The sequence below is a fragment of the Tachysurus fulvidraco genome, chromosome 18, assembly GCF_022655615.1.
Source record: "Tachysurus fulvidraco isolate hzauxx_2018 chromosome 18, HZAU_PFXX_2.0, whole genome shotgun sequence".
Lineage (NCBI taxonomy): Eukaryota > Metazoa > Chordata > Actinopteri > Siluriformes > Bagridae > Tachysurus > Tachysurus fulvidraco.
This window is the reverse complement of record NC_062535.1, coordinates 3,417,550-3,441,458: the sequence shown is the minus strand read 5'-3', so window position 1 is coordinate 3,441,458 and position 23,909 is coordinate 3,417,550. Positions and strand designations below refer to the sequence as shown.

The 23,909-nt window shown below is 40.1% G+C and overlaps 3 protein-coding genes and 1 long non-coding RNA gene across 4 annotated transcripts; 2 read left to right on the top strand and 2 right to left on the bottom strand.

Annotated features, from left to right (window-relative positions):
• Nucleotides 1–382: 382 nt before the first annotated feature.
• LOC113648707 (macrophage mannose receptor 1-like) lies at nucleotides 383–4,082 on the top strand. The gene is made up of 5 exons (XM_047803312.1): nucleotides 383–618; nucleotides 1,786–2,175; nucleotides 2,391–2,735; nucleotides 3,032–3,394; nucleotides 3,481–4,082. The coding sequence occupies exons 1-5, from the start codon at nucleotides 582–584 to the stop codon at nucleotides 3,492–3,494; spliced, it is 1,149 nt and encodes a 382-aa protein (XP_047659268.1). The 5' UTR covers nucleotides 383–581; the 3' UTR covers nucleotides 3,495–4,082.
• Nucleotides 2,852–5,621, bottom strand: LOC125139413. The gene is made up of 2 exons (XR_007138462.1): nucleotides 5,004–5,621; nucleotides 2,852–3,275 (listed from the first exon to the last, which is right to left on the bottom strand). It is a non-coding gene; the product is annotated as an uncharacterized LOC125139413 (long non-coding RNA).
• Nucleotides 5,622–8,960: 3,339 nt separating this feature from the next.
• Nucleotides 8,961–14,007, top strand: LOC113648709 (lithostathine-1-alpha-like). Its single transcript, XM_027156029.2, has 4 exons — nucleotides 8,961–9,302; nucleotides 9,589–9,627; nucleotides 12,987–13,349; nucleotides 13,440–14,007. The coding sequence occupies exons 2-4, from the start codon at nucleotides 9,591–9,593 to the stop codon at nucleotides 13,451–13,453; spliced, it is 414 nt and encodes a 137-aa protein (XP_027011830.2). The 5' UTR covers nucleotides 8,961–9,302; nucleotides 9,589–9,590; the 3' UTR covers nucleotides 13,454–14,007.
• A 2,415-nt stretch (nucleotides 14,008–16,422) lies between these two features.
• Nucleotides 16,423–21,919, bottom strand: LOC125139410. The gene is made up of 2 exons (XM_047803317.1): nucleotides 20,837–21,919; nucleotides 16,423–16,864 (listed from the first exon to the last, which is right to left on the bottom strand). Exon 1 carries the CDS (start codon nucleotides 21,777–21,779, stop codon nucleotides 20,880–20,882), a length of 900 nt encoding a protein of 299 aa, XP_047659273.1. The 5' UTR covers nucleotides 21,780–21,919; the 3' UTR covers nucleotides 16,423–16,864; nucleotides 20,837–20,879.
• Nucleotides 21,920–23,909: the final 1,990 nt, after the last annotated feature.

The following is a 23,909-nucleotide window of genomic DNA, read 5'->3' as shown; positions in this document are numbered from 1 at the left end:
TTTATCCAAATTCATGGAAAACCCTGCAGGCTTTATTCTGTAAATATGTAGCATCTCACACGGATATATTCAAATATGTTCCAAAAAAAACAACAAAAAAAAACATAACAGCGTCACTGCAACAGCAAAACTCTGATGAATAGCAGATACTGAGATAACATCTGTATCTAAGGGAATATGTAAAGTGATGGGTGGGATTGAAAGAGGACAGTAATACTGTATAATAAGAGGTTTGTTAGGTTCAGGTGCACAAAGTGAGGTGAAGAACAGAAGAACTCTCGTAACACACACCCTGTGTGGAGTACATGACATATATGAGGTACGGATATGTAATTATTCATGTATTTATTTGTTTTATTTGTGTGTGTGTGTGTGTGTGTGTGTGTGTGTGTGTGTGTGTGTGAGAGAGAGAGAGAGAGAGAGAGAGAGAGAGAGAGAGAGAGAGAGAGAGAGAGAGAGAAGCTGGTGAATTAATAACTTTACTACAGTAATATAACTGATAACAGAACATAGAAAGCGTCAGATTGTTAATTCATAAGCTGTAATGTTGGAAATGTTTTTTTGACAATTTCTTTACAGATATGGTTTACCTCGTTTCAGTGACTCTGCTCTTCTCAGGTCAGTGTGTACACAATGTACACAGTGTGTGTGAGTGTGTGTGTGTGTGTGTGTGTGTGTGTGTGTGTGTGTGTGTGTGTGTGTGTGTGTTAATTAAATGAATAAGACAGACTCTGTGAATGTGGGGCTATAAATGACTTTATTTTGATGCCAATTCTTGTATTTACTCTTTAGTTTCAGTTTGAAGCAATTTTGAACATTATTTTTTTTTCTCTTTGTAATCTGAGGCTGTTTTTGTATCAACAAATGAAGCCCTCAATGCTGAAGTATTGTGCAGCTTAAAAGTGGGTGAAAAATCTGCTGATGCACCGGTGGTGAAAGTCCGATACTTCCGTCTTAGCACAAACACAGGCATCAGACTATATTTATCTGAAGCCATTTTAAAAGCCATGTCCTGCTTTTACAACACAGTTTTGTGCATGGTCACTATTTGTCATATTTAAATAAAACTCCAAACAGGAACATGACATTAGCTGTGAGCTTAACAAACCTTGTTGTGTTCTGTGAGATCCTAATCATGAGGTCTATTCTCAAGGAAGCTTTCTAACATATATTTAACTTAATATACTTAATATGCACCTGACCTCATGAATATTTCACATAAATCTACAAAAAGCAGACTGTAATCTTTCTAATAACAGCATCACTTAGGGTGATTCCAAGCTGAGTGAAAGATAAACAGAGACACAAGTGTTTTATTATGAAGTGTAAAGAGACATTTGATGATCTGATTACAGACAAAATAAAGAATCGCACAAGAAACATTTAGCCAGTTTTCATGGATTAAATGATCATGTTGATGTTGAACAACTTGAATTCATTTCTAGCTGCTTAGCTAATGTTATATTATAATACATTTTGTCATGCTTTAGTTTCTGTTTCTGATTCCACAAAATAGAAAAGTTACCGAGTGAAAAAAAGAGAGATTTAAAAAGCCACTTTTGTTTAGAAAGTGTACAATGTTTCATGGTGGAACTTTTACCTGGCATATTTTACCTAGAACATTTAAGAACCTTAAAACCATGAGACTATAATAATGTGAAGGGTTGGTCTGTTATTCCAGGGAATAAAAATAAAATAAAACTGATTTTGAAAGTAAGAGATAACATTTTAAAATCATATCATAACATCATGCAATAAAACGTCACTTTCTTATGTTTTTCACAGTAGTATGTGGTATAGGAGCATATATTCCTCATCACTATCACTTTGTGAATGAGAATAAAACTTGGAGTGAAGCTCAGACTTACTGCAGAGAGAAATACACTGATCTGGCAACCATCAGCAACATGGGAGAGATGAAGAAGCTGAATCACACACTGATGAAGGAAAATACAAAGAAAGCTTGGATTGGTCTACAGAGAGCAGGACCTGGGAGATGGCTGTGGTCTCTGGAAGACCAAACTTTCTACAGAGACGGAGTCACTTACACAAACTGGCATCCTAATGAACCAAATAATGCTGGGGGAAAAGAGTACTGTGTGGGATATAATAACTACGATACATTATGGAATGATGAATTGTGTGAAACACTCCATCCTTTTGTATGTTATGAAGGTAAGAGATGTTAATAAAAAGTAACTATATTTAATTATGTTACAGTAATGAAAATCAAATCTAAAATTATGTCTCTAATTGTCTGAGTAGTTTTTCTTGATTTTTCTTCTCCTTCAGTTTTCTGTTAAAGTTTTTTTTTATTGTTTTTCTTTTATTGACATGAATGAAGTCATAAATGAGCTGTTCATTGTGTAAATTTTTATTTTTATTTTCAGAAAAAAACACAAACACTAATAAATATGTATATATTAGTGATGAAAAGAGCTGGTACGATGCTCAGACCTACTGCAGAGAGAAATACACCGACCTGGTCAGTGTGAGGAACCAAACTGAGAATGACGAGATCAGGAGTGTGGTTAATGTTTCAGTCAGTTCATATGTTTGGATCGGTCTGTTTAATGACTCCTGGAATTGGTCAGTTCAGAGTAACTCCACATTCAGATACTGGAGATCTGACAAACCCAGTGGAAGTTTGATCTGTGCTGCAGTGTCTGAGTCTGAGCAACGTTACTGGACTGATGTGAACTGCACAGAAAAACTCCCGTTCATCTGCCATGAGAGTGAGTTAAATGATGTGGTTTCGATTTTTTAATTTATTAAACATTCCTAATGCTGTTTTGTATTATCATGAACTGTATACAATACACTTTGTTTTATAAATACAATCACAAATGGATATGAGAGAGATAATTAAACTTTTTAATAATATTTGCAGAACAAAATATTCACATTAACAATATTTTCAGGATATTATATCCAGATTCCTGTTTAAATCTTCGGCTAAATAAAAGATGAAAAACTATTGGGTTGTAAATGTTCACTTTAGCTTTTATTGAATGTTGCATCTTTTATCCAGATAAACTGATCCTGATTAAGGAGAATCTGACCTGGTGGGAAGCTCTGACATACTGCAGGAACCATCATCATGACCTGGTGTCAGTGCGCACCGAGGAGATGCAGCTCTGGGTGAAGGAAGTGACTCAAAACGCCTCCACTGAACACGTGTGGCTCGGCCTGCGTCACGACTGCGCCCAGCTTGTCTGGTTCTGGGTTGTTGGATCAATAATCTGCTATCAGGGCTGGGCACCAGGGAATGGGACCTGGAATGAAAACTGTAGTCATGAGAAGAGAAGCGGAGCAGTGCAGTCTGGAGGAGAGCAGAAGTGGATCGAGCTGCCTGAGAGCCAGAAGCTCAACTTCATCTGCTCTACCTATGATGGTTAGTCACAGTGTTTTTGTATGCTTGTGTTTTACTGTGCTTTATTGATATTGCATTTAATTTTTTTTTGTTGTTTTTGTTTAAAGATTTGTTTTATTAAACATGAAGACTGAAGACAAGTTGTGGTCCATCATCTGTGTCCAGCATCAGCCGATCTACAGCAATGTCTCATTTATTCTCTTCTACACATTATTATTATTATTATTATTATTATTATTATTATTATTATTATTATTATTATTACTGACTGTTCTTATTAATAATGGGATTTCTGGGTAATGTAGGTGAAATCTATTAACCTGATGTTTAAACTACAGTGCGTTGGTTTGAAAATATAATTGTTTTTTTGTTGTTTTTTTCTGCTTTGTAAGAATAAAGAACTATGTCATATTCAGCTCATTTACACCTATGCAGGAAGTTTAGAACACCAAGCCATGTAAACAGTCATGTTAAAATCATCATTATTCTTTTAATTCTTTTATTTATTTTTTTATTTTTTTATTTTTTTGCATTTCTCAATTGTTTATATTTTAGACATCTGAGTGTGTTATCAGGAAGTCTGCATAATGACATGTTGATGGTTTCTATACCTGGGATTTCTGAGCACTTGTTTCTTTAATGTATAAGGATATGGATCGTTAATGACTGCTGCCAGTTTCCTATCAAATAAAAGTACATTTCAAGTTTGTGTTTTAGTGTATCTCTGTGTTTTGTGTTCCACGTCACAAACATACATCACAAACATGCAGGGCTAAAAGTTAGGGTAAGGTTTAAATTTGTCATCAAACTAAAACCACTTTCACTAAACAGAAGTGTAGATTTAGTGTAGAAGAATAACCCCATTGTTACAGCAATAGATAGATAGATAGATAGATAGATAGATAGATAGATAGATAGATAGATAGATAGATACATAGATAGTGTCACAACCAGAGGAGGAAGGAGGTGGACCCGCACACAGGATAGCTTCAAATGAAGGGGGTTTAATAAATGATAAAAACAAATACAGGACAACAACGATGACTAAAATAATACACATGACGAAACCAACCTAGACTAGACGTAACCAATGAATCCGCGCCGCCATCGGCAACACGGCTCACATTTATACACCAGACAATAATGACACAATGAGGAGCAGGTGTGGTGACAGGGAGGAACAGACGAAGGTGGGGGCAGACACATGACGAGGAACGACAACAAACACACGTGGCCGAAAGTCCGTGCTGAACCCTGACAGATAGATAGATAGTCTCTAAAAAATGATGGGGTTAGTTTGTAAAACTTGAACATTTTCAGCATAAAAATTAAGTTTGTAATATGTACTTGTATTGGTGAGTTGATAACTCATTTACGGCTCGCCGTGCAGTCCACGGCATTGAAGACAAAATGACCACTAGGGGATGAGCCAGAAACAAGCTTCGTGGTAGCTTTTAAGCATTAAATCCTCTAAATACAAGGTTAATCTTATTTTTCTAGTAAAGCTTAGACTCTCAAGAATTTTTTAAGCCCACACACAAAGCATAATATGATTCATAGCCATCATACTATTTGAAACAAAATTGGTAGTAAACTGAACTAGGTGGAGCTAGACCAGTATTTCACTTACCTTTAGAAACTTCCCTTTCTTCACTGGGGTAATATTTTCCAAAACAAATGCTTCACAAAAATCCGCAAAGGTCCAAGAAACTGGAATCTGTAAGCCTTTTATCCAAAACGCTTTGGTCGCCTCGCAAATATTCCGTTTGTGACCCGAAAACTGGAAACAGTAGTGCCCCTCCATCTTTTTTTCGGCTCTAACTTCTCATTGGAGATTTTGAAAATTACACTGATGCATCATATTTGTAGCCCGGGGCCTAATGAATCAAACAAGCCCTCACTTGAGCCAATCGGCGCTTGTAGTGCAGAGATTCACGGCTGAGAAGCCAATGATGTCTTTACATCCTATGTGGGAACCCTCCATTTGACTGACAGTTGCTCCTTCCAATAGCAATGAAATGGTCCGGGACCTCTACAGCTCTTTAGCCAATAAGGAGACGATTCCAACGGTATGCAACATGCCACGTCTCCGAGGCCTCAGGCTGCGCAAAAAAGTTCCGCAAAGGATTTATTGCGCAATTCTCGACTTTTTCACTCACACAGCTCAGGGTGTCAGGTTACAGGTTACAGGCCTTTTTTCACAGCAGACTTGTAGACAAAGAGGCTCTGTGTGTTTTAGGCCTTTTAAAATGAGCATGCAGTCTTTTAATTCAAAGTTATACAGTAAACAAGAAACACATGACTGGACGTTCATGTCCGTAGAAAAATATTTTTATTGAAGCCATTTTTGGGTCTTTTGACTTGATTTTTTTGGTGAAAGCCAAGAAATGTGGCTATGACCCTCAGTTGACCCTCACCCCTGTGTGTCAAAGTATGTGGGAGCTGTACCACGTTTTGTTGGGTAGGTCATGTAGGCGAAAAACCTGCAATAGGGGGCGAGAGCCTTAAGTTAATAAGTCTTTCAAAATTAAAATAAAGAATACTGTCTTAACTTAATTATATATCAATTTTGAACAAACACTTTTAACTTCACGTAACAACAGAGAAATATTAAGTTAGTGAAACATGTATATCTAGTGAGCATCCTTTAAAAGCTGAGTAAAGGAGGAATTTACCCGGACTTGTTTTGCTGCCAGAGCGGGACTACTAGGAGCTGGAGAATCAGGAGAATCAAGGTTATATAGGTAAGCTATTATTGCTTTGTTTTAATCTCAGCAGCTACAAACTGTCTACACAAAAAAATCATTGAATTAAGTAAAGTTGGCACATATTCACAGATTCGAATTTCCAGAGTCAATAATTCCTGAGCTAAACGCTGTTACTACACAAATATCACCTCTTTTCTATCGTAGTAATGTATTGTCACGAACGCAGGATAAAAGGGACCCAAACGCAGGATTGCAAAAATAACAGGGTTTAATAATGAAAAAACATGAAACATAACACAGACTAGACAGGACAAAGACAACAGTTGATTCCCGATTAGAGACACGATTAGGAACAGGTGTGGAGACAGGGAGGGGCAGACGAAGGCAGGGCAGACACGTGATGAGGAACGTAAACAAATGTACATGGCCAAAAGTCCAGGCTGATCCCCGACAGAGCCCCCCCCTCTAGGCGCGGCTCCCGACGCACCAACCCGTCTTGATAGTCCCGACGGGGTCCGGGTGGGGGGAGCAAGGCACACGGTGAGGCAGGTAGAGGGAGCAAGGCACATGGCAAGGCTGGTGGGGGGAGCAAGGCACACGGCAGTGCAGCCAGAGAGGGCCGAGCAATGTCCACAGCTGAGCAGGGGGAAAGAGCGACGTCCACAGCCGAGCAGGGAGGGCCAAAGGCAGCCCCCGACGCACCATGGCCAGACCCCACTCTCGAGAACAAGGAAAGGGGGAGGGAGGGCGGGGAGAAAAAAAACCAAATCTTCCACAAAACAGAAAAGTCGACAAAAAAAAAAATCCATGGGGCAAAACACGGCCCTGCAACACCCCCCGCAGACAGGAAGTGGGGCGGCGTCCTCCACGGAAACCGGATGTGAAGCGACGCCCCCAACGGAACAGGTGCGGGGCGATGTCACAGGACACCGAAAAAAGAAACAAAATGGTCCACAACCAGGAAGTGAGGCGGCGCCCCCCGCAGAGAAACCGGAAGCGGGGCGACGTCCCTCACTGAAAAAATGCGGACCGATGTCACCAAAACCAAAGTCCATGAAAAAGGTCCAAGAAGAAAAAAATAAGGAAAAAAATAAAAAATACTCTCAAACATACTTAGTACAGCGGAATCATCTGTCATGAACCCAGGATAAAAGGATGGCAAAAATAACAGGGTTTTATAACGAAAAAACATGAAACATAACACAGACTAGACCAGACAAAGACAACAGTTGATTCCGCGCTGCACAAGGCATCGCGGCACAGTTAAATACAAAAGACAATGAGACACGATTAGGAACAGGTATGGAGACAGGGAGGGGGAGACAAAAGGCGGGGCAGACACATGACGAGGAACGTAAACAAAGGCACATGGCCAAAAGTCCGGGCTGAGTCCTGACATGTAGAGAGGCAGCTACAACCCTATTTTCCTCAAAATCAGCTTTCCTCCATGGGGGACAAAATACATATGAACCTAAATATGAAACACAATGAATATGCGGCCAACTTTACTTAAGTAAATCGTTGTTGTCACACACTAAACTGAAAAGACTGTTTGATCTAAGCTAGTTCTTTGATTCTAAAGTTAATAGCCTTTTAGCTAGCTGTGTGTTCAAAATAGACTTTATGTTTTGTTTTACAATGGCAGCTGAATGATGTTAATTGACATCGAACATGTTTAGTGTCGTCCGATTTTAAAGTTTACACTGGGTTGATTAAGACAGACAGACAGACACGCATACACACACACACACACACACACACACACACACGCATACATACATACACGTACATACACACACATACACACACATACAAACACACACACACACGCATACATACACGAATACATACATACATACATACATGTACATACGTACATACACACGCATACACACACACACACACACACACACACACACACACACACACACACACACACACGCATACATACATACACGTACATACACACACATACACACACATACAAACACACACACACACACGCATACATACACGCATACATACATACATACATACATGTACATATGTACATACACACGCATACACACACATACACACACACACACAAACACACACATATACATACACATATACATACATACATACATACATACACATACACACACACACACACACATACATACATACATACATACATACATACATACATACATACATACATACATACATACATACATACATACATACATACATAAACCGTTAACAAGTTAAATAGTTAAATAATAAGCAAGTTACTTTAATAACACTAAGTACCATGACAATGTGTGTGCGCGCCATTTGTATCTGCTGTGCTGACGCTTACATTTTCACAGTTGATCTGTCTTGTAACTTTGTAAACCTTGAACTTTTTGTAAATTTGCCATTACAACATTTAAGTTTTTATTTTTGTTTCATATACAATCTGCTGCATTATGTTTGATGGATAGGCAGCTGACACATTTCTTTAAGTTTGCAATTTTTCATGTTTAGTCAGTAGGCTGTTGTCTTTCTGAAATGATTCATGTAAAAGTTTTGTTGTGCATAATCTACACGTAAAGCAGCTGTTGTTGTACTAAACAAATTGGGTTAGTCTAACTATAAAAGGTTCATGATGTCTACTTAATAATGACTGAGTTGAAGCTACTTAAAAAGATGCGTGCAAATTGTTACCTTAATTTTTTTGAGTTCAGCCAATGTATTATTTTTTAGGGTGTAGATAGATAGATAAACAACTTACCTGTGTTTGGTGCATGTAGGTGCATGTAGGTCAGAATGATTAGAATTTAGAAATTAGTTGTCTAAAAAAAATAAGGTAATGAAGCAAAACAGAATTTTGGTTCTTCAAGACAATATAATAAGAATTAGAACTAAGTTCACATTCTCCATCCTTTACATTCAACTCTTTCTGTTCACCTGTCTTTTATTTATCCAAATTCCTAGAAAACCCTGCAGGCTTTATTCTGTACATATGTAACATCTCACACGGATATATTCAAATATGTTCCAAAAAAAAAAAAAAAAACATAACAGCGGAGATTACATCTGTACCTAAAGGAATATGTAAAGTGATGGGTGGGATTGAAAGAGGACAGTAATACTGTATAATAAGAGGTTTGTTAGATTCAGGTGCACAAAGTGAGGTGAAGAACAGATGAACTCTCGTAACACACACCCTGTGTGGAGTACATGACATACATGAGGTACGGAAATCTATTTATTCATGTATTTATTTATGTTTTATTTATTTATGTGTGTGTGTGTGTGTGTGTGTGTGTGTGTGTGTGTGTGTGTGTGTGTGAGAGAGAGAGAGAGAGAGAGAGAGAGAGAGAGAGAGAGAGAGAGAGAGAGAGAGAGAGAGAGAGAGAGAAGCTGGTGAATTAATAACTTTACTACAGTAATATAACTGATAACAGAACACAGAAAGAGTCAGATTATTAATTCATAAGCTGTAATGTTGGAAATGTTTTTTTGACAATTTCTTTATAGATATGGTTCACCTCGTATCAGTGACTCTGCTCTTCTCAGGTCAGTGTGTACACAATGTACACTGTGTGTGTGTGTGTGTGTGTGTGTGTGTGTGTGTGTGTGTGTTATTTAAGTGAAAAAGACAGACACTGTGAATGTGGGGCTATAAATGACTTTATTTTGATGCCAATTCTTGTATTTACTCTTTAGTTTCAGTTTGAAACAAGTTTGAACATTATTTTTTTCTCTTTGTAATCTGAGGCTATTTTTGTATCAACAAATGAAGCCCTCAATGCTGAAGTATTGTGCAGCTTAAAAGTGGGTGAAAAATCTGCTGATGCACTGGTGGTGAAAGTCCGATACTTGGGACATTCTACCAGAAACGTAAAAACTTGTAAAAAATCTTGGGGGGATCTTATTCTTAAATCTGAACATTGATTCATACTGAGGACATGTTAAACTATGAGAAACACATATAATGCCATCTCAGCATGTTTTTATGATTGAATAAAATACATTTTTACACGCCTTGCACCCCTAAAATGTCAGGCCCTGTCACAGACAAATATGTATATGTTAGAATGGTTTCCAAATAATTTTTTTTATATATATATAAATAGCATTTTCTTATTGGTCACATGTCCCTGATTGTATCTCACATTGTTTTGTAATCCCTATAAGAAATATAAGGAACTTTTCGGTCAGCTATAGTACACAAAAATCACAGAATACCCGCCAGGCACTCATATAATTATAAAATAACTACCTTTACATAGGAGATTTTTACAAAAACATAATAGTGGACATATACCCCCACATTCATCTACACAGTTAAAGAGATTCATTCATCAATATTTCCTCAAATTATACATTTTTATATAATGATTTCCTGTGTGACAGGACTGACGATGCTGTGACAGGACTGACTTTATGGATTTCGTTAATGCAGATAAAGCTATGTTTTGTGTTCTTTATTTAAGTTTTAATTAGCATTATTATTTTAAATCATCATAATTTTAATGTTAACGTAATATTAGACTATGGTAAAGTTCAGCCAAGGACATAATAAGGACGTAATTCGTTAAAATTATGACTGACAACTGATGAAGTCCAAACGTCTTTTTAATTCAATAAACTAATATCATTTTATTTCAATATAAAAACATATTTAATTTAACAATTCATTAAAATTCCATTGAACAATAACATGGCCAGGTACAATAACAATAAACAGCTAAAATGGCACAAACACAGGCAGGAGTGAAAACAAAATTGTATCGATAAGCATATGGTAAACTTAATTTAACATTAACAATAACAATTACCAACTAGAATGGCACATTTCTAATCCTTGTGCTCCACAAGCTTTGCCCAAATGTCTTTTCGGATCTCGTGGTGAAGGGTGGTTACAGGCTGAGGAGGTGGGATGAAACAGATTACATCGTCAAATATATACCAGATTATGTCTTCTCTGGTGGGCCAGAAGAATCGGTTCACTCCCACACGGTGCATGCATCTCACTTGCACCTGAACCTCATCAATGGCGGTGATGATGCCTGGGTAGATGTCTCCGTCATATTTTATGCCGCACCACTTTTGAATAACTTCTGGACCCCATTCTATCTCATCTGTTGTTGGTGCGCTTGGTGTGTTAAAGCTGAATGCCTTTGTGTTATAGCATGTGCACTGTAGAATCTTGTCTACAGTGCACATGCAGCTAACGTCCCGGTGCAACATATTCCCAGGAGATGTAGTGACAACCTGGTGTATTCGCATTGTTGAGGGGACTTGGGGGATGCTGTCCGGCATGTCCTTCATTGCCCTGTCAATGGATGCTTCGCTTACATAGAATAGTTTAAGAGTGGTACCTGTGTGCACCAAGGCCTCAAACAGATCCATTGCATTATGAATATCGTGGCCATGGCTCACCAACCGATCTGCACTCCTCTTTATAACACCTCCAACCCCATCTGGCGCCCCTTTGCCATGGCTGGCCTCGAAGAAATTCCATGTCCCAGCTTGGAATCCCTTTTTGTGAAGGAGAAAGGTGAAGAGGTAGAAGTTCCCCTTCTGGCGGTATTGTGTGCAAGGTCCATGGCTGAGGAAATGGACCACTGTGACAGCAGGGAAGAGGTCCTTGACATAGGACAGAATGGGGCTTAGATGTTCCCAAATGGCTGGGGGCCCCTTCAGTCGTGATGGTGAGATGGTGCTGAAGCAAACTGGCTCAGCGTCTGGTCCTACATATAAAACTCCAGTGTGCAGCGTTGCCCAAAGTGCACTGCCTGGATCTCAGATGCATATTTACATGTATAATTCTCTGAGAAGTCCACATGTATGACGCATTCGTTCTCAGCCATGCTCCTCTTCAGTTCCCTGAAGGCCTGTCAGCCCCTGTCACACAGGGATGTGACAGGGCCTGACGGTCGGCCATTTTAAACCGCCATTAATCAGCCTGCCAGCATGCTAGCATAAAAACTGTTAACATGCAAGCAAGAGCTTTCATTAACCTTTTAGACATGTTTTGGAATTAAAACATTTTCATTAATTTCTGGGATGTTTTACCGTGACAGGGCCTGACCCTTTAGCTCGTCCTTCTCAAAAAAAAAACATACAAAAACAAGCTTAAAATCATACAATTAAATGACAGAACTCACCCTTGACCAGTGTCAGCGTCTCCTCAGTCAAATGATGTCACTTCCTCTGAGTCATACCCTTAAAGGTGTATCGCACACATTTTATGTAGTTTTATGTAAACGTGACAGGACAGACCGAAAACATGGGGACAGTTGTAAAATAGTATTTATTTGTAGAATTTATGTATAATTTAATGTTTTTAATTAATTAATGTGATTGATAACAACTTAAACTTTTTAATGATGGAGTTTTTTTTTTCATAACAAAAGTTTTTTGCATAACAAAACTATGAAAGCTGCAGCTTCAATTCGGCTGAGGACAAATACTGTACAAGGACAGGATTTGTAATTTTAAAAAGTGTTTTTAATAAAGAAAAAAACATCTGAAAACCTAATGAATGACATATTCATTTACAGAACACTTCACAGAAATCAACCATTAGTCAGTTTTAGACATTTTTGGATAAAATACTTTTAATTCCCTGTAAACAATTCAAGGACAGATAATGTACGTTTCTGGTAGAATGTCCCTCCTGATGCTGTTTTGTATTATCATGAACTGTATACAATACACTTTGTTTTATAAATACAATCACAAATGGATATGAGACAGATAATTAAACTTTTTAATAAAATTTGCAGAACAAAATATTCATATTAACAATATTTTCAGGATATTATATCCAGATTCCTGTTTAAATCTTCGGCTAAATAAAAGATGAAAAACTATTGGGTTGTAAATGTTCACTTTAGCTTTTATTGAATGCTGCCTCTTTTATCCAGATAAACTGATCCTGATTAAGGAGAACCTGACCTGGTGGGAAGCTCTGACATACTGCAGGAACCATCATCATGACCTGGTGTCAGTGCGCACCGAGGAGATGCAGCTCTGGGTGAAGGAAGTGACTCAAAACGCCTCCACTGAACATGTGTGGCTCGGCCTGCGTCACGACTGCGCCCAGCGTGTCTGGTTCTGGGTTGTTGGATCAATAATCTGCTATGAGGGCTGGGCACCAGGGAATGGGACCTGGAATGAAGACTGTAGTCATGAGAAGAGAAGCGGAGCAGTGCAGTCTGGAGGAGAGCAGAAGTGGATCGAGCTGCCTGAGAGCCAGAAGCTCAACTTCATCTGCTCTACCTATGATGGTTAGTCACAGTGTTTTTGTAAGCTTGTGTTTTACTGCGCTTTTTTGATATTGCATTTAAAAAATTTTTTTTTTTGGTTTTCATTTGAAGATTTGTTTTATTAAACATGAAGACTGAAGACAAGTTGTGGTCCATCATCTGTGTCCAGCATCAGCTGATCTACAGCAATGTCTCATTTATTCTCTTCTACACATTATTATTATTATTATTATTATTATTAGTAGTAGTAGTAGTAGTAGTAGTAGTAGTAGTAGTATTGACTGTTCTTATTAATAAAGGGGTTTCTGGGTAATGTAGGTGAAATCTATTAACCTGATGTTTAAACTACAGTGTGTTGGTTTGCACATATAATTGTTTTTTGTCTGCTTTCAAAGAATAAAGAACTATAGCATATATATAAAGAACAACAGCTCATTTACACCTATGCAGGAAGTTTAGAACACCAAGCCATTTAAACAGTTATGTGAAAATCCTCATTATTCTTTATGTTTTTGTTTTCATTATACATATATATTTCTATAGTTCTTTGTTTTTTGAGTGTGTTATCAGGATGTCTGCATAATGACATGTTGATGGTTTCTATACCTGGGATTTCTGAGCACTTGTTCTTTTAATGTGTAAGGATATGGGTGATAATGACTGCTGCCAGTTTCCTATCAAATAAAAGTACATTTCAAGTTTGTGTTTTAGTGTATCTCTGTGTTTTGTGTTCCACATCACAAACATACATCACAAACATGCAGGGCTAAATGTTAGGGTAAGGTTTAAATGTGTCATCAAACTAAAACCACTTTCACTAAACAGAAGTGTAGATTTAGTAAAGAAGAATAACCCCATTGTTACAGCAATAGATAGATAGTGTTGTGGAAGTTTTGAGGTTCGAGAGAATTAAAGCATAAAAATATCACACCAACAGGCACGGGCAAGAGTATAAAGGTTTTCACGGTTTATTGTGTTCAGCTTTGCAGAAGGACCCAACACATTACGTGTAAAATCAGAGAGGAAGGGCCTCCATTATTGATAACACCAGCATTTTATAGATAGGAATAAAATGAAACAGGACACGTACAACCAAAACATCATCCACCATTGGCTTAGAAGCATCGCCTGCTCATCTTCTGACCAAGCTAATCCCACGGGAACAAAAAAGGTCTCATGGGAAAGGTCTGATTAAAGGCAGTTTTAGGAAGAAACAACTGAAATCTCTAGTCACAATAACTACCAGCCATGGGAAATACAGAAGCCTAGAAGGACAGATTCATGTGTTCTTCTCTAAAGTAAAAATTTCCACTACAATTCCCCCCTTTGGTCCCTGGGACAATACACAAAATTTTACTAATCATTAATCTGTAACAAAATAGAAACTCTAAATGATCGATCGATACCAGTATTGTTAATCAACTACTTAATCTACAACATTGTTAATCAGCTAGAATATAATCATTTAAATCTTAAGCTAATCATGTGTCACATGAATGCTTCATAAAATACATGATCTTTAGTGGATAATATGCTGTTTTTGTGGGGACAGGACCCGTATATATAAAAAATATGCAGTTAAAGGAAAAGCATTAAGCATTAATCAAGTCTTAACTTCACTACAAGTCACAGTCTCTACTGTCCGTATTCACCTTTGTTTGTTTCTGGATCAGTCTGGGCAAATTCAGTGAAATAGTCATCGCTGAACGGAGGACTACATTCAGGGTCATCGTCAATCTCATCTAGTTTCACAAGTTGTTTGGTCGTTAGATTGGACATTATGATGTAATGAATGCATTTGTATACGCAAGGGCCAAACAAACATAATAAGATAAATACCACAATCACTGGGATTATCATTGATAGATAGGGAGTCCACTGTCCGAACAGTGTATACCAAAGTCCCCAACTATTATCTCCGTGTTCGTCTCGTTTCATTTGGTTTGCCACATTGTGCATATCATGCAGTGCATCAGAGATAGACCCATGGTCGTCATCGTTCGAGGGAATGAAGGTGCAACATTGATCTCCAATCAGGGCACATACACCTCCCTCTTAAGCTAATAGAATATCTAAGGCCATTCTATTTTGTGTAGCAGTCAATCTAAGGGCCGCGGGGAGTTCCTGTTTAATGCCTTCGGTTGCCCGATTAGTGGAGTTAATATAAGTGGCAAGCCGATAATGTGTGACTTCTAGTTGATTCCAAACCTGAGTCATCCCATACTGTGGGAAGAAGGAATCAAAGAATTTACTCAGTTTAGGTTTCAGTCTATGTTCTGGCGGAGGAAAGTCATTATCAGGCACGTCTCTCTTGGGTCGCTTTATTGGTGAGTGTGAGTGAGCTATGACCACACCTGGATACCTAAACCTTGCTAAAGTACATACTCCTCCCCAGTTACGGGGTAGGGCTAGATACACGTTTTTACCACAGACCCAGTACCAGTCGTCAGCCCTGAGTAATGTGCCGGTGTCAGATGGATGAATGAGGGAACACTCTGCCTGTGGGCAGGTTCCGTCATCAGAATATGGGTAATATAAATGAGTGCACCTACGGCTGGCGATATTACCCAACGGTATGTTTCCTGTACCTACAAAACAGTGTGTGTAGTTCAATTTAGGAGGAGGCTGTGCAACAAATGTGTTAACTCTTATTTGATTTACCTTGAATGTTCATTTTGTCACACGCATTAGAGTCCGTAGACATATGGTGGTACCAGTTAAATCAGTCCTCCCAGGACCTCCAGCTTCACACCACAGGGAGGCCGGTGAATTTATCACCAGACTCAAATGTGTGCCATTCTGGACTCTATAAGCATCCTTTCTATCCTTTCTCAAGTCTTTTCTGCATTCCCTCTAATTAACAGGCAGATCATAAGGATGCCAATGATCCCTAAAACTCTTGGGTGATAGTCAAACAGGCTCCTCATCTTAACAGGAGCTTTTACTCATCAATGTTGATCGATTGTAGAAGTCAGATCTTATATTTGTGTTTGTATGGGAGTCTGGCTGTCGTAAATGTGTAATGCTGTACAGTCATCTGCTGTCGTAAGTGTCTGTCATATTTACCTCTTTCAGTTCATTAATTTCATTAACATTTGTGTTTACATTCGTGTGTGTGTGTGTGTCGATGTTACTCCTTCAGATGACGCTGCTCCTTCTCGGTGTCGGCTGCTGCGTTGTATCAGGGTTTTCTTCTGACTCAGACACTATACGCGTCGTGGAAAGTCAGTTGGAGCTCACGGGAGAGGTTACTAGCACGTCACCGTGTGCCCTGATGCCCCTTCTCATTCCTCTTTGCAGCTGTCGGGTGTTGGTTTTTCCTCTGGCTCAGGAACCCGCTTACAGTGGCTAACGTGAATCCACGTTGCTCTTTCTGCAACCTTCACTGCAGTCTGCGTGGTCAGAAGTACCTGAAATGGTCCCAGCCACCGCCTGGCTCTCCAGCTTTTCCTCCTGAAATCCTTAACCACCACCCAGTCACCTGGTTTGAGACTGTGCAGATCTGTTTGCGTCACCTTAGGCAGTGCTTCCTTCACCTGCTTATGGATTTGAGACAAAACAGAGGACACGTTTGCACAATAACACAGCATTTCATCTTCACATTGGCTTGTGGTTAATCTGGGTGTGTGTCCAGGCTCAATTCCTGTATTTGGGGGTCTGCCAAACAGTATCTCAAATGGGCTTAAATTCACTCTCCCTCTAGTTCTCGTTCTCATGTATAATAACACAATGGGAAGGGCCTTTATCCATGATAGACCTGTTTCATCACAGCACTTGGCCAATTTATTTTTTAGCGTACCATTTTCTCGCTCTACCGCCCCTCCGCTGGCAGGGTGGTACGCACAGTGTTGTCTGAGATCTATACCCAAGTACTCTCCCACCCGTCGAAGTGCTTGGTTTACAAATGGAGTCCCATTGTCACTACTGATTTTGTCAGGGATTCCCCAACGAGGAATAATTTCAGACAAGAGTGCTTTAGCTACTGCACTTGCATCCTGTTTGGAAGTGGGGAAAGATTCCACCCACTTAGAGAACATATCCACTATCACCAAACAGTATTTTTTGCCTTCACTGGGTGTCAGTTCAATAAAGTCCATCTGAAGGTGTTCAAATGGTCGCTGTGGCGGAGGATGGGCGCTCTGGGAGACTTTAACGCCTCGGCCAATGTTGTTTGTTGCACACACTATACATTTCTCACAAAACTTCTGGGAATAGTTTGCAAAGCCCTTAGTGTGCCAGTATCTGGAGACACTGTTATACATCCCCCCTTTTGACGCATGGTCTTGGCCATGCGCCAATTTAGCATAGAATGGAAACAATTTCTTTGGCAAACATGGCTTGTCATCAGGGCCGTACCAAACCCCATCTCTTACCACACCTCCTGCTTTCCTCCATGTGGCTCTTTCTTGGGCTGTAGATTGTGATTGAAGGGAGTACATATTTTCAACATACAAAAAGTTTTGTCGTTCTTTGACGAGAAAATCAGTTTCTGTGCAGCTGATTTTGCTGCTGCATCTGCTTGCGCATTGCCCTTTGAAATGGGGTCATGTTTCCCAGTGTGTGCTTCACACTTAAATATGGCAATAGATTTTGGCAACAGGATTGCATCCAGGAGTTCAGAAATCAGGCCATGCGTGATTGCTTTACCTGAAGAAGTCAGGAAACCTCTGTTTTTCCACAATGCACCAAAATCATGTACTACCCCAAATGCATATCTACTGTCAGTATAAATGGTGACAGTTTTGTCTCTTGCTAACCTGCATGCTGTTGTTAAAGCAACCAATTCGGCTGCCTGCGCAGAGAGATGCTCTGGTAATGATTCTGCTTTAATCGTTTCATGTTGTGTCACTACTGCATACCCCACGCAGTTGCGGCCTGTTTTCTGATCTCTGAAGGCTGATCCATCCACAAAAAACTCAAGATCTGGATTCAGCAACGGCGTTTCCTGCAAATCAGACCTAGGACTGCAAATTTCATTTACAACTGCAACACAATTGTGTGGTTTTCCATCTGCTTCTGTAGGGAGAAGAGTTGCAGGGTTTAACACAGTACAGCGTTTTACTTTCACATTTGGCATGTCAAGCAAAATAGTGTGATATCTCAGCCAACGTGCTGCAGACATATGTGCTGTTTTCTGTTCAAGAAGAAGAAGTGACACTGCATGTGGGACCAAAAGAGATAGTTCACTGTATCCCACAATATCTCTAGAAGCATTAACTGCTTTCTCAGCTGCTGCTACTGCTCTTAAACACATTGGCAGGCCTGCCGCTACAGGATCCAATTTAGCAGACAAGTAGGCCACTGGTCTCATTTTCCCACCATGATTTTGCAATAGCATTGATGTCATACAACCACTTTTTTCATCAACTGTTTGTACAAACAATTCGTTTGGATCTGGAATCCCTAATGTTGGGGTGGTTTGTAAAGCCATTTTTAAATCTACGAAGGCTTTTTCTGCCTCTGGTGTCCAAGTCAGTGCACTGTGGGCCTGTAGGCCTTTCCCATGAACAATTGCGCTCAAAGGTGCTTCGAGGACTGCATAGTTTGGTATGAAAGTCCTACAGTAAGAACACATGCCTAGAAATGACATCAGTTGTTTTTTTGTGTTAGGCTTTGGAATGTTTTGTATTGCTGCAACTCTGTTCTGCTCAATAGTTTTGCCTTGTTCTGTTATCAGATGCCCCAAGAATTTCACTTGCTGTTTTACAAACTGCAGCTTTGATAAGCTCGCCTTGTGACCTTCCTCCGCTAGATGACAAAGTAACGCAATAGTGTCTTTTTCACATTGCTCTTTAGATGGCGCTGCAATCATGCAGTCGTCCATATATTGAAGAATTGCTGACCCTGGGGTCAGCGTCAGAGATTCAAGACTGTTTTTAAGAGCTTCATTGTAAATAGTTGGAGATTCGCAAAATCCCTGACACAATCTGGTAAAAGTGTACGGCTTTCCATCGAAAGAAAACGCAAACCAAAACTGGCTGTCTGGATGAACTGGTACACTGAAAAAAGCATTAGCTAAGTCTACCACAGAAAACCACTTGCTTTCTGGTGGAATCTGAGACAAGATTGTGTGAGGGTTTGGCACATTTGGAGCTCTTGGAATTACTGCATCATTCACTACTTGCAAATCTTGGACAAAACGCCACTCTGGTTCACCCAGAGGCCTAGGTTTCCTCACTGGAAAAATAGGTGTTCTCACTGGGGAGGTTTCACATGGCACAATCACTCCAGCTTCAAGCAGTGAATTAAACACTGGTGTGATACCCCTAATAGCCTCTGGCTTTAAGGGGTACTGAGTTTTGCAAGGTCTGTAATCCGATTTAGGTGTTATCTGCACCGGTGCACAATTTTTATCAGACCTACATCATTTTTCCCTGTTGCCCAAAGTTCTCTAGGAACTGCTTGTAATCGGGGATCTTCCCCAGAAATGTGTGTCATCTGCCACATTGTTTTCAGTACATCTGTGTCTGCCTGTGGCATTATCTCAACTGTTCTGTCAACAAAATCTACCCAATTCAAGTGCATGCAATAGGCTTTAGTTTTCTCACTGTACAACACTGTGGAATCTGAACTGGGTTTCCAATCATCAGCTTTCACACATTTTAATGTCCACATCCCTAAATCTTCCCATTTCTCTGTTTCACCTTTTGATAAAGACACATGTGGGTGTGAATTCTCTATAGTGAACGGATGGGCCTTCCCCGGCTTCACATTTATACAAGAAAGACTCACTTCTGCAGTACATCTGTGATTATCCCAATACAACTTTGTCAGTAACAACACATCAGCTTTTGGCTGCATTTCAAACCACTCTTGTTCATAAACTACATCAGGCCCTGTGTGTGTGTGTGCTGTGCAGTGCAGATCATGTGTGTTCATGTACTGTGTGCGTGTAGGGTTAGTAACATTATAGGCCTTATCTAAGAGTGCTTGATTCACTGAATTCACAGAAGAGGTGCTGAGTTCCCACTCATACACATACAACAGAGGTCTGGGGTCCCACTTAATGCCCTGAAATTCACCTATTTGACTTTTACACACTTTTAATCTGTTTGGGGTGCTAATTAGGTTTATTCCCAATTTGCAGATCAAATCCCTGCCCATCAAATTAATCGGGCAGCATTCAGAAAGCAGAAAAGAAAATGTGAATGACTGTTGGTTATTCTCAACACACCTTAAGGGTGCTGTAAATTTTTCTTTCACGATAATCCCAGACGCTCCAACTGAATTCAGGGATCTACCACTCATTTCTGGCATCTCACTCAACTCATGTAATTTGATCACAGAGTTTCCTCTGTGATCAAAAAACAAAATGTCTTTCCCTTCTACATTCAATGTGTGCACTGGCATGTGCTTGTAGGCATCTAAACTGTATTTTGCATATGTGCCTTGTGGAGTATATTTCTTTTCAAGAAAATCAATAGCATTCAAAACCTTAAAATTTAAGTCGGAATCAGAAGTTAGCTGAAGAATTTCCTCATTGCATTGCATCAAAGATTTTGACTCACCCATCCCTTCAGGACTGACCTCCTCGACCTGAGATGTTGATGGTCATGCAGTTTCCTCACCATGTCTCTTAGGGCATTCCCTTGCCCAGTGATCTTGTCCTCCGCAAACAAAACATCCACTCTCTCCCCCTTTTTCTTTTCCGCTTCTGGCTCTTCCTCTCCCTCTTCCTCGATATCGCCCTCTTCCTCGATATGTGGAGGTCCCTCTCCATTGTGTCTGAGATCTCGTCATGGCTTGCATCATTGTCAGCTGAACTTTGTGTGTTTGTTCTTCTCTCTTTTTTCCCTGATCTTGCTTGGCTTGCGTGAGCAGCTTTTCCGCATGCAGAGCATGTTGTTCGATAAGGCTCAGCTTTCCAGTGTCCCACGTGATGCATAGGTTTTTCACCTTGTCAGATATTTCCGGAATCAGTCCATTCATGAAACTGTTTCTCAAATGCGCCTCGTATGCGGTCACTACCCCCTCACTCATATTCTCGGGGGCAATAAGGCCGCTGTGCACGTTGTGTACTTCCGTGAGGCGATGAAGATATTGCGCAACTGTCTCGCTGTCCTGCTGTTTGCACAGCGCAATCTTTGTCATATCCATCTTCACTGGAAAGGCTTCATAACACGCTTCACGTAATTCCGTTACGAAGTTACAGTACGTCGCATTCCTCCCGCTCTCATGATCTGGATGCCTCATGCACAGATTTTCATCCGGCCATTCATACTGAATCCGCGTTATCTCAGATGCTAGTTTTCTTCCCAGCAGGCGCCTCAGTTCAAGAGAGGTGGGACGAAATTCTTTGCAGAAACGTTCCAACTCCACACCAAACCCCCCCCCCCCCCCTTCTCTCGGGTCAGGGAGGTGCTCATGAGCATGCTCAATGTCCTTTAGTGTCCACGGACGGTGTACTAACATAGGGTCTCCATCCGGCCCTGCTACTTCCACCATGGGCATTGTAATCACACTCTGAAGTTGCTCTTTAACCTCTGGAATCGAAGCCTCTTCTCTGACAGGTTCAAGATCCGTAGTCTCCTTTTGCTTGTCTTTCTGGCGTGTACGATCCGCGATCGGTGGAGAGGGTGGGTCAGCCTTAACTGCCTATGGTGGAGGCAGTGGACTCTCCTTCGGCTCCACACGAGCTGGCTCCGGATCCGCGCACACCTGTCGACATGACGCAGCCGCTGCCAGACGTGGTCGAGGAGGCGGTCCATCCAGGTCAGGATCATCTGAAAAAGACTTAAGACACTGGAGACTTTGTGAGTTACTTATTGTACTTTGTGTATTCTGTACATATTGTATAGATGCTCTCTTTGGAGTACATTGTGCTTTTTAAAAACTTTTTTCAGCCTCTAACTTCCACAAGTGAAAAGCTGTCCAGTTTATTTCTACCCTGCTCTTCTTCTTCTTCCCAACATTATCTCACTATTTCCATTTGGGTCAGGTTACCTTTCAGCAAATCTAACTGCTTCAAGCTAAAACTGCCGCCGTCTGGGAAGCCACACTCCGTCACCCACCGCAGCAATTGTGACACAGAATCAGGACCATAATTATTTCTCATATAATTCACATTAGGTCCAGTGACACACACTGGGTTTTTATTGAGCATGCTCTTAGAAATACTGTTGCCCATGACTATCTTAGTTTATTGTTGACAGTCTCTGCACCAGAAAGCCTGTGCTATGTGTGTGTGTGCTATCTTTTGTTTTGGCCTTTTCTCTTTTCCCCAAACCTGCTTTGCTCTCTGGAGAGTCTACACCGAGCTCGTCAGCTCTTAGCGGCGGGTTTTCTCAAAACCTCGCAAACAAGACACCTTTAGCACCTAATCCCAGATTAGTGCCGTGCTTTACTTTTATATTCTTAGGCCTTGCACTAGGTGCCTATCCAGATCACTGACCTGTCGACAGATCCAGGTTTAAATCCTGTCTTTACAGCACTTTCTACAGAGAGACAACCAACAATATTCACTATTCAACACTAATGAATTCAACTATGGTTTTCAAAATAAAACCCTTACAACTTTAGCAGATTAAGCAGTGTTTTTTAACACAAATAAAAATAGATTCTCTCACCTTCCACACATCCAATTACTTTTGATTCCAGCGTTGAGGCGGCTCACGGTGAACTCCCGAGTCCTCTCACGCTCATAGCCAATTTTGTGGTCGAGGTGAAGTTAACAGCCTTCAAGGCTTGAGCGCTGCAAGCCTCCCTGGGAATCCCCGAAGTCGACTCTCAAACGCGGAATCCTGCCGACAACACCAGCCTGTTGTGGAAGTTTTGAGTTTCGAGAGAATTAAAGCATAAAAATATCACACCAACAGGCACGGGCAAGAGTATAAACGTTTTCACGGTTTATTGTGTTCAGCTTTGCAGAAGGACCCAACACTCTACGTGTAAAATCAGAGAGGAAGGGCCTCCATTATTGATAACACCAGCATTTTATAGACAGGAATAAAATGAAACAGGACACGTAAAACCAAAACATCATCCACCATTGGCTTAGAAGCATCGCCTGCTCATCTTCTGACCAAGCTAATCCCACGGGAACATAAAAGGTCTCATGGGAAAGGTCTGATTAAAGGCAGTTTTAGGAAGAAACAACTGAAATCTCTAGTCACAATAACTACCAGCCATGGGAAATACAGAAGCCTAGAAGGACAGATTCATGTGTTCTTCTCTAAAGTAAAAATTTCCACTACATTAGATAGATAGATAGATAGATAGATAGATAGATAGATAGATAGATAGATAGATAGATAGATAGATAGATAGATAGATAGATAGACTCTAAAAAATTAATGGGTTAGTTTTTAAAACTTAAAATTAACAACATTTCCAGCATAAAAATTAAGTTTGTAATATGTACTTGTATTGGTGAGTTGATAACTCATTTTAATAAGAATACTGTCTTGACTTAATTATATATCGATTTTGAACAAACACTTTTAACTTCACGTAACAACAGAAACATATTAAGTTGTGAAACTTGAATATCTAGTGAGCATCCTTTAAAAGCTGAGTAAAGGAGGAATTTGCCCGGACGTGTTTTGCTGCCAGAGCGGGACTACTAGGAGCCGGAGAAACAGG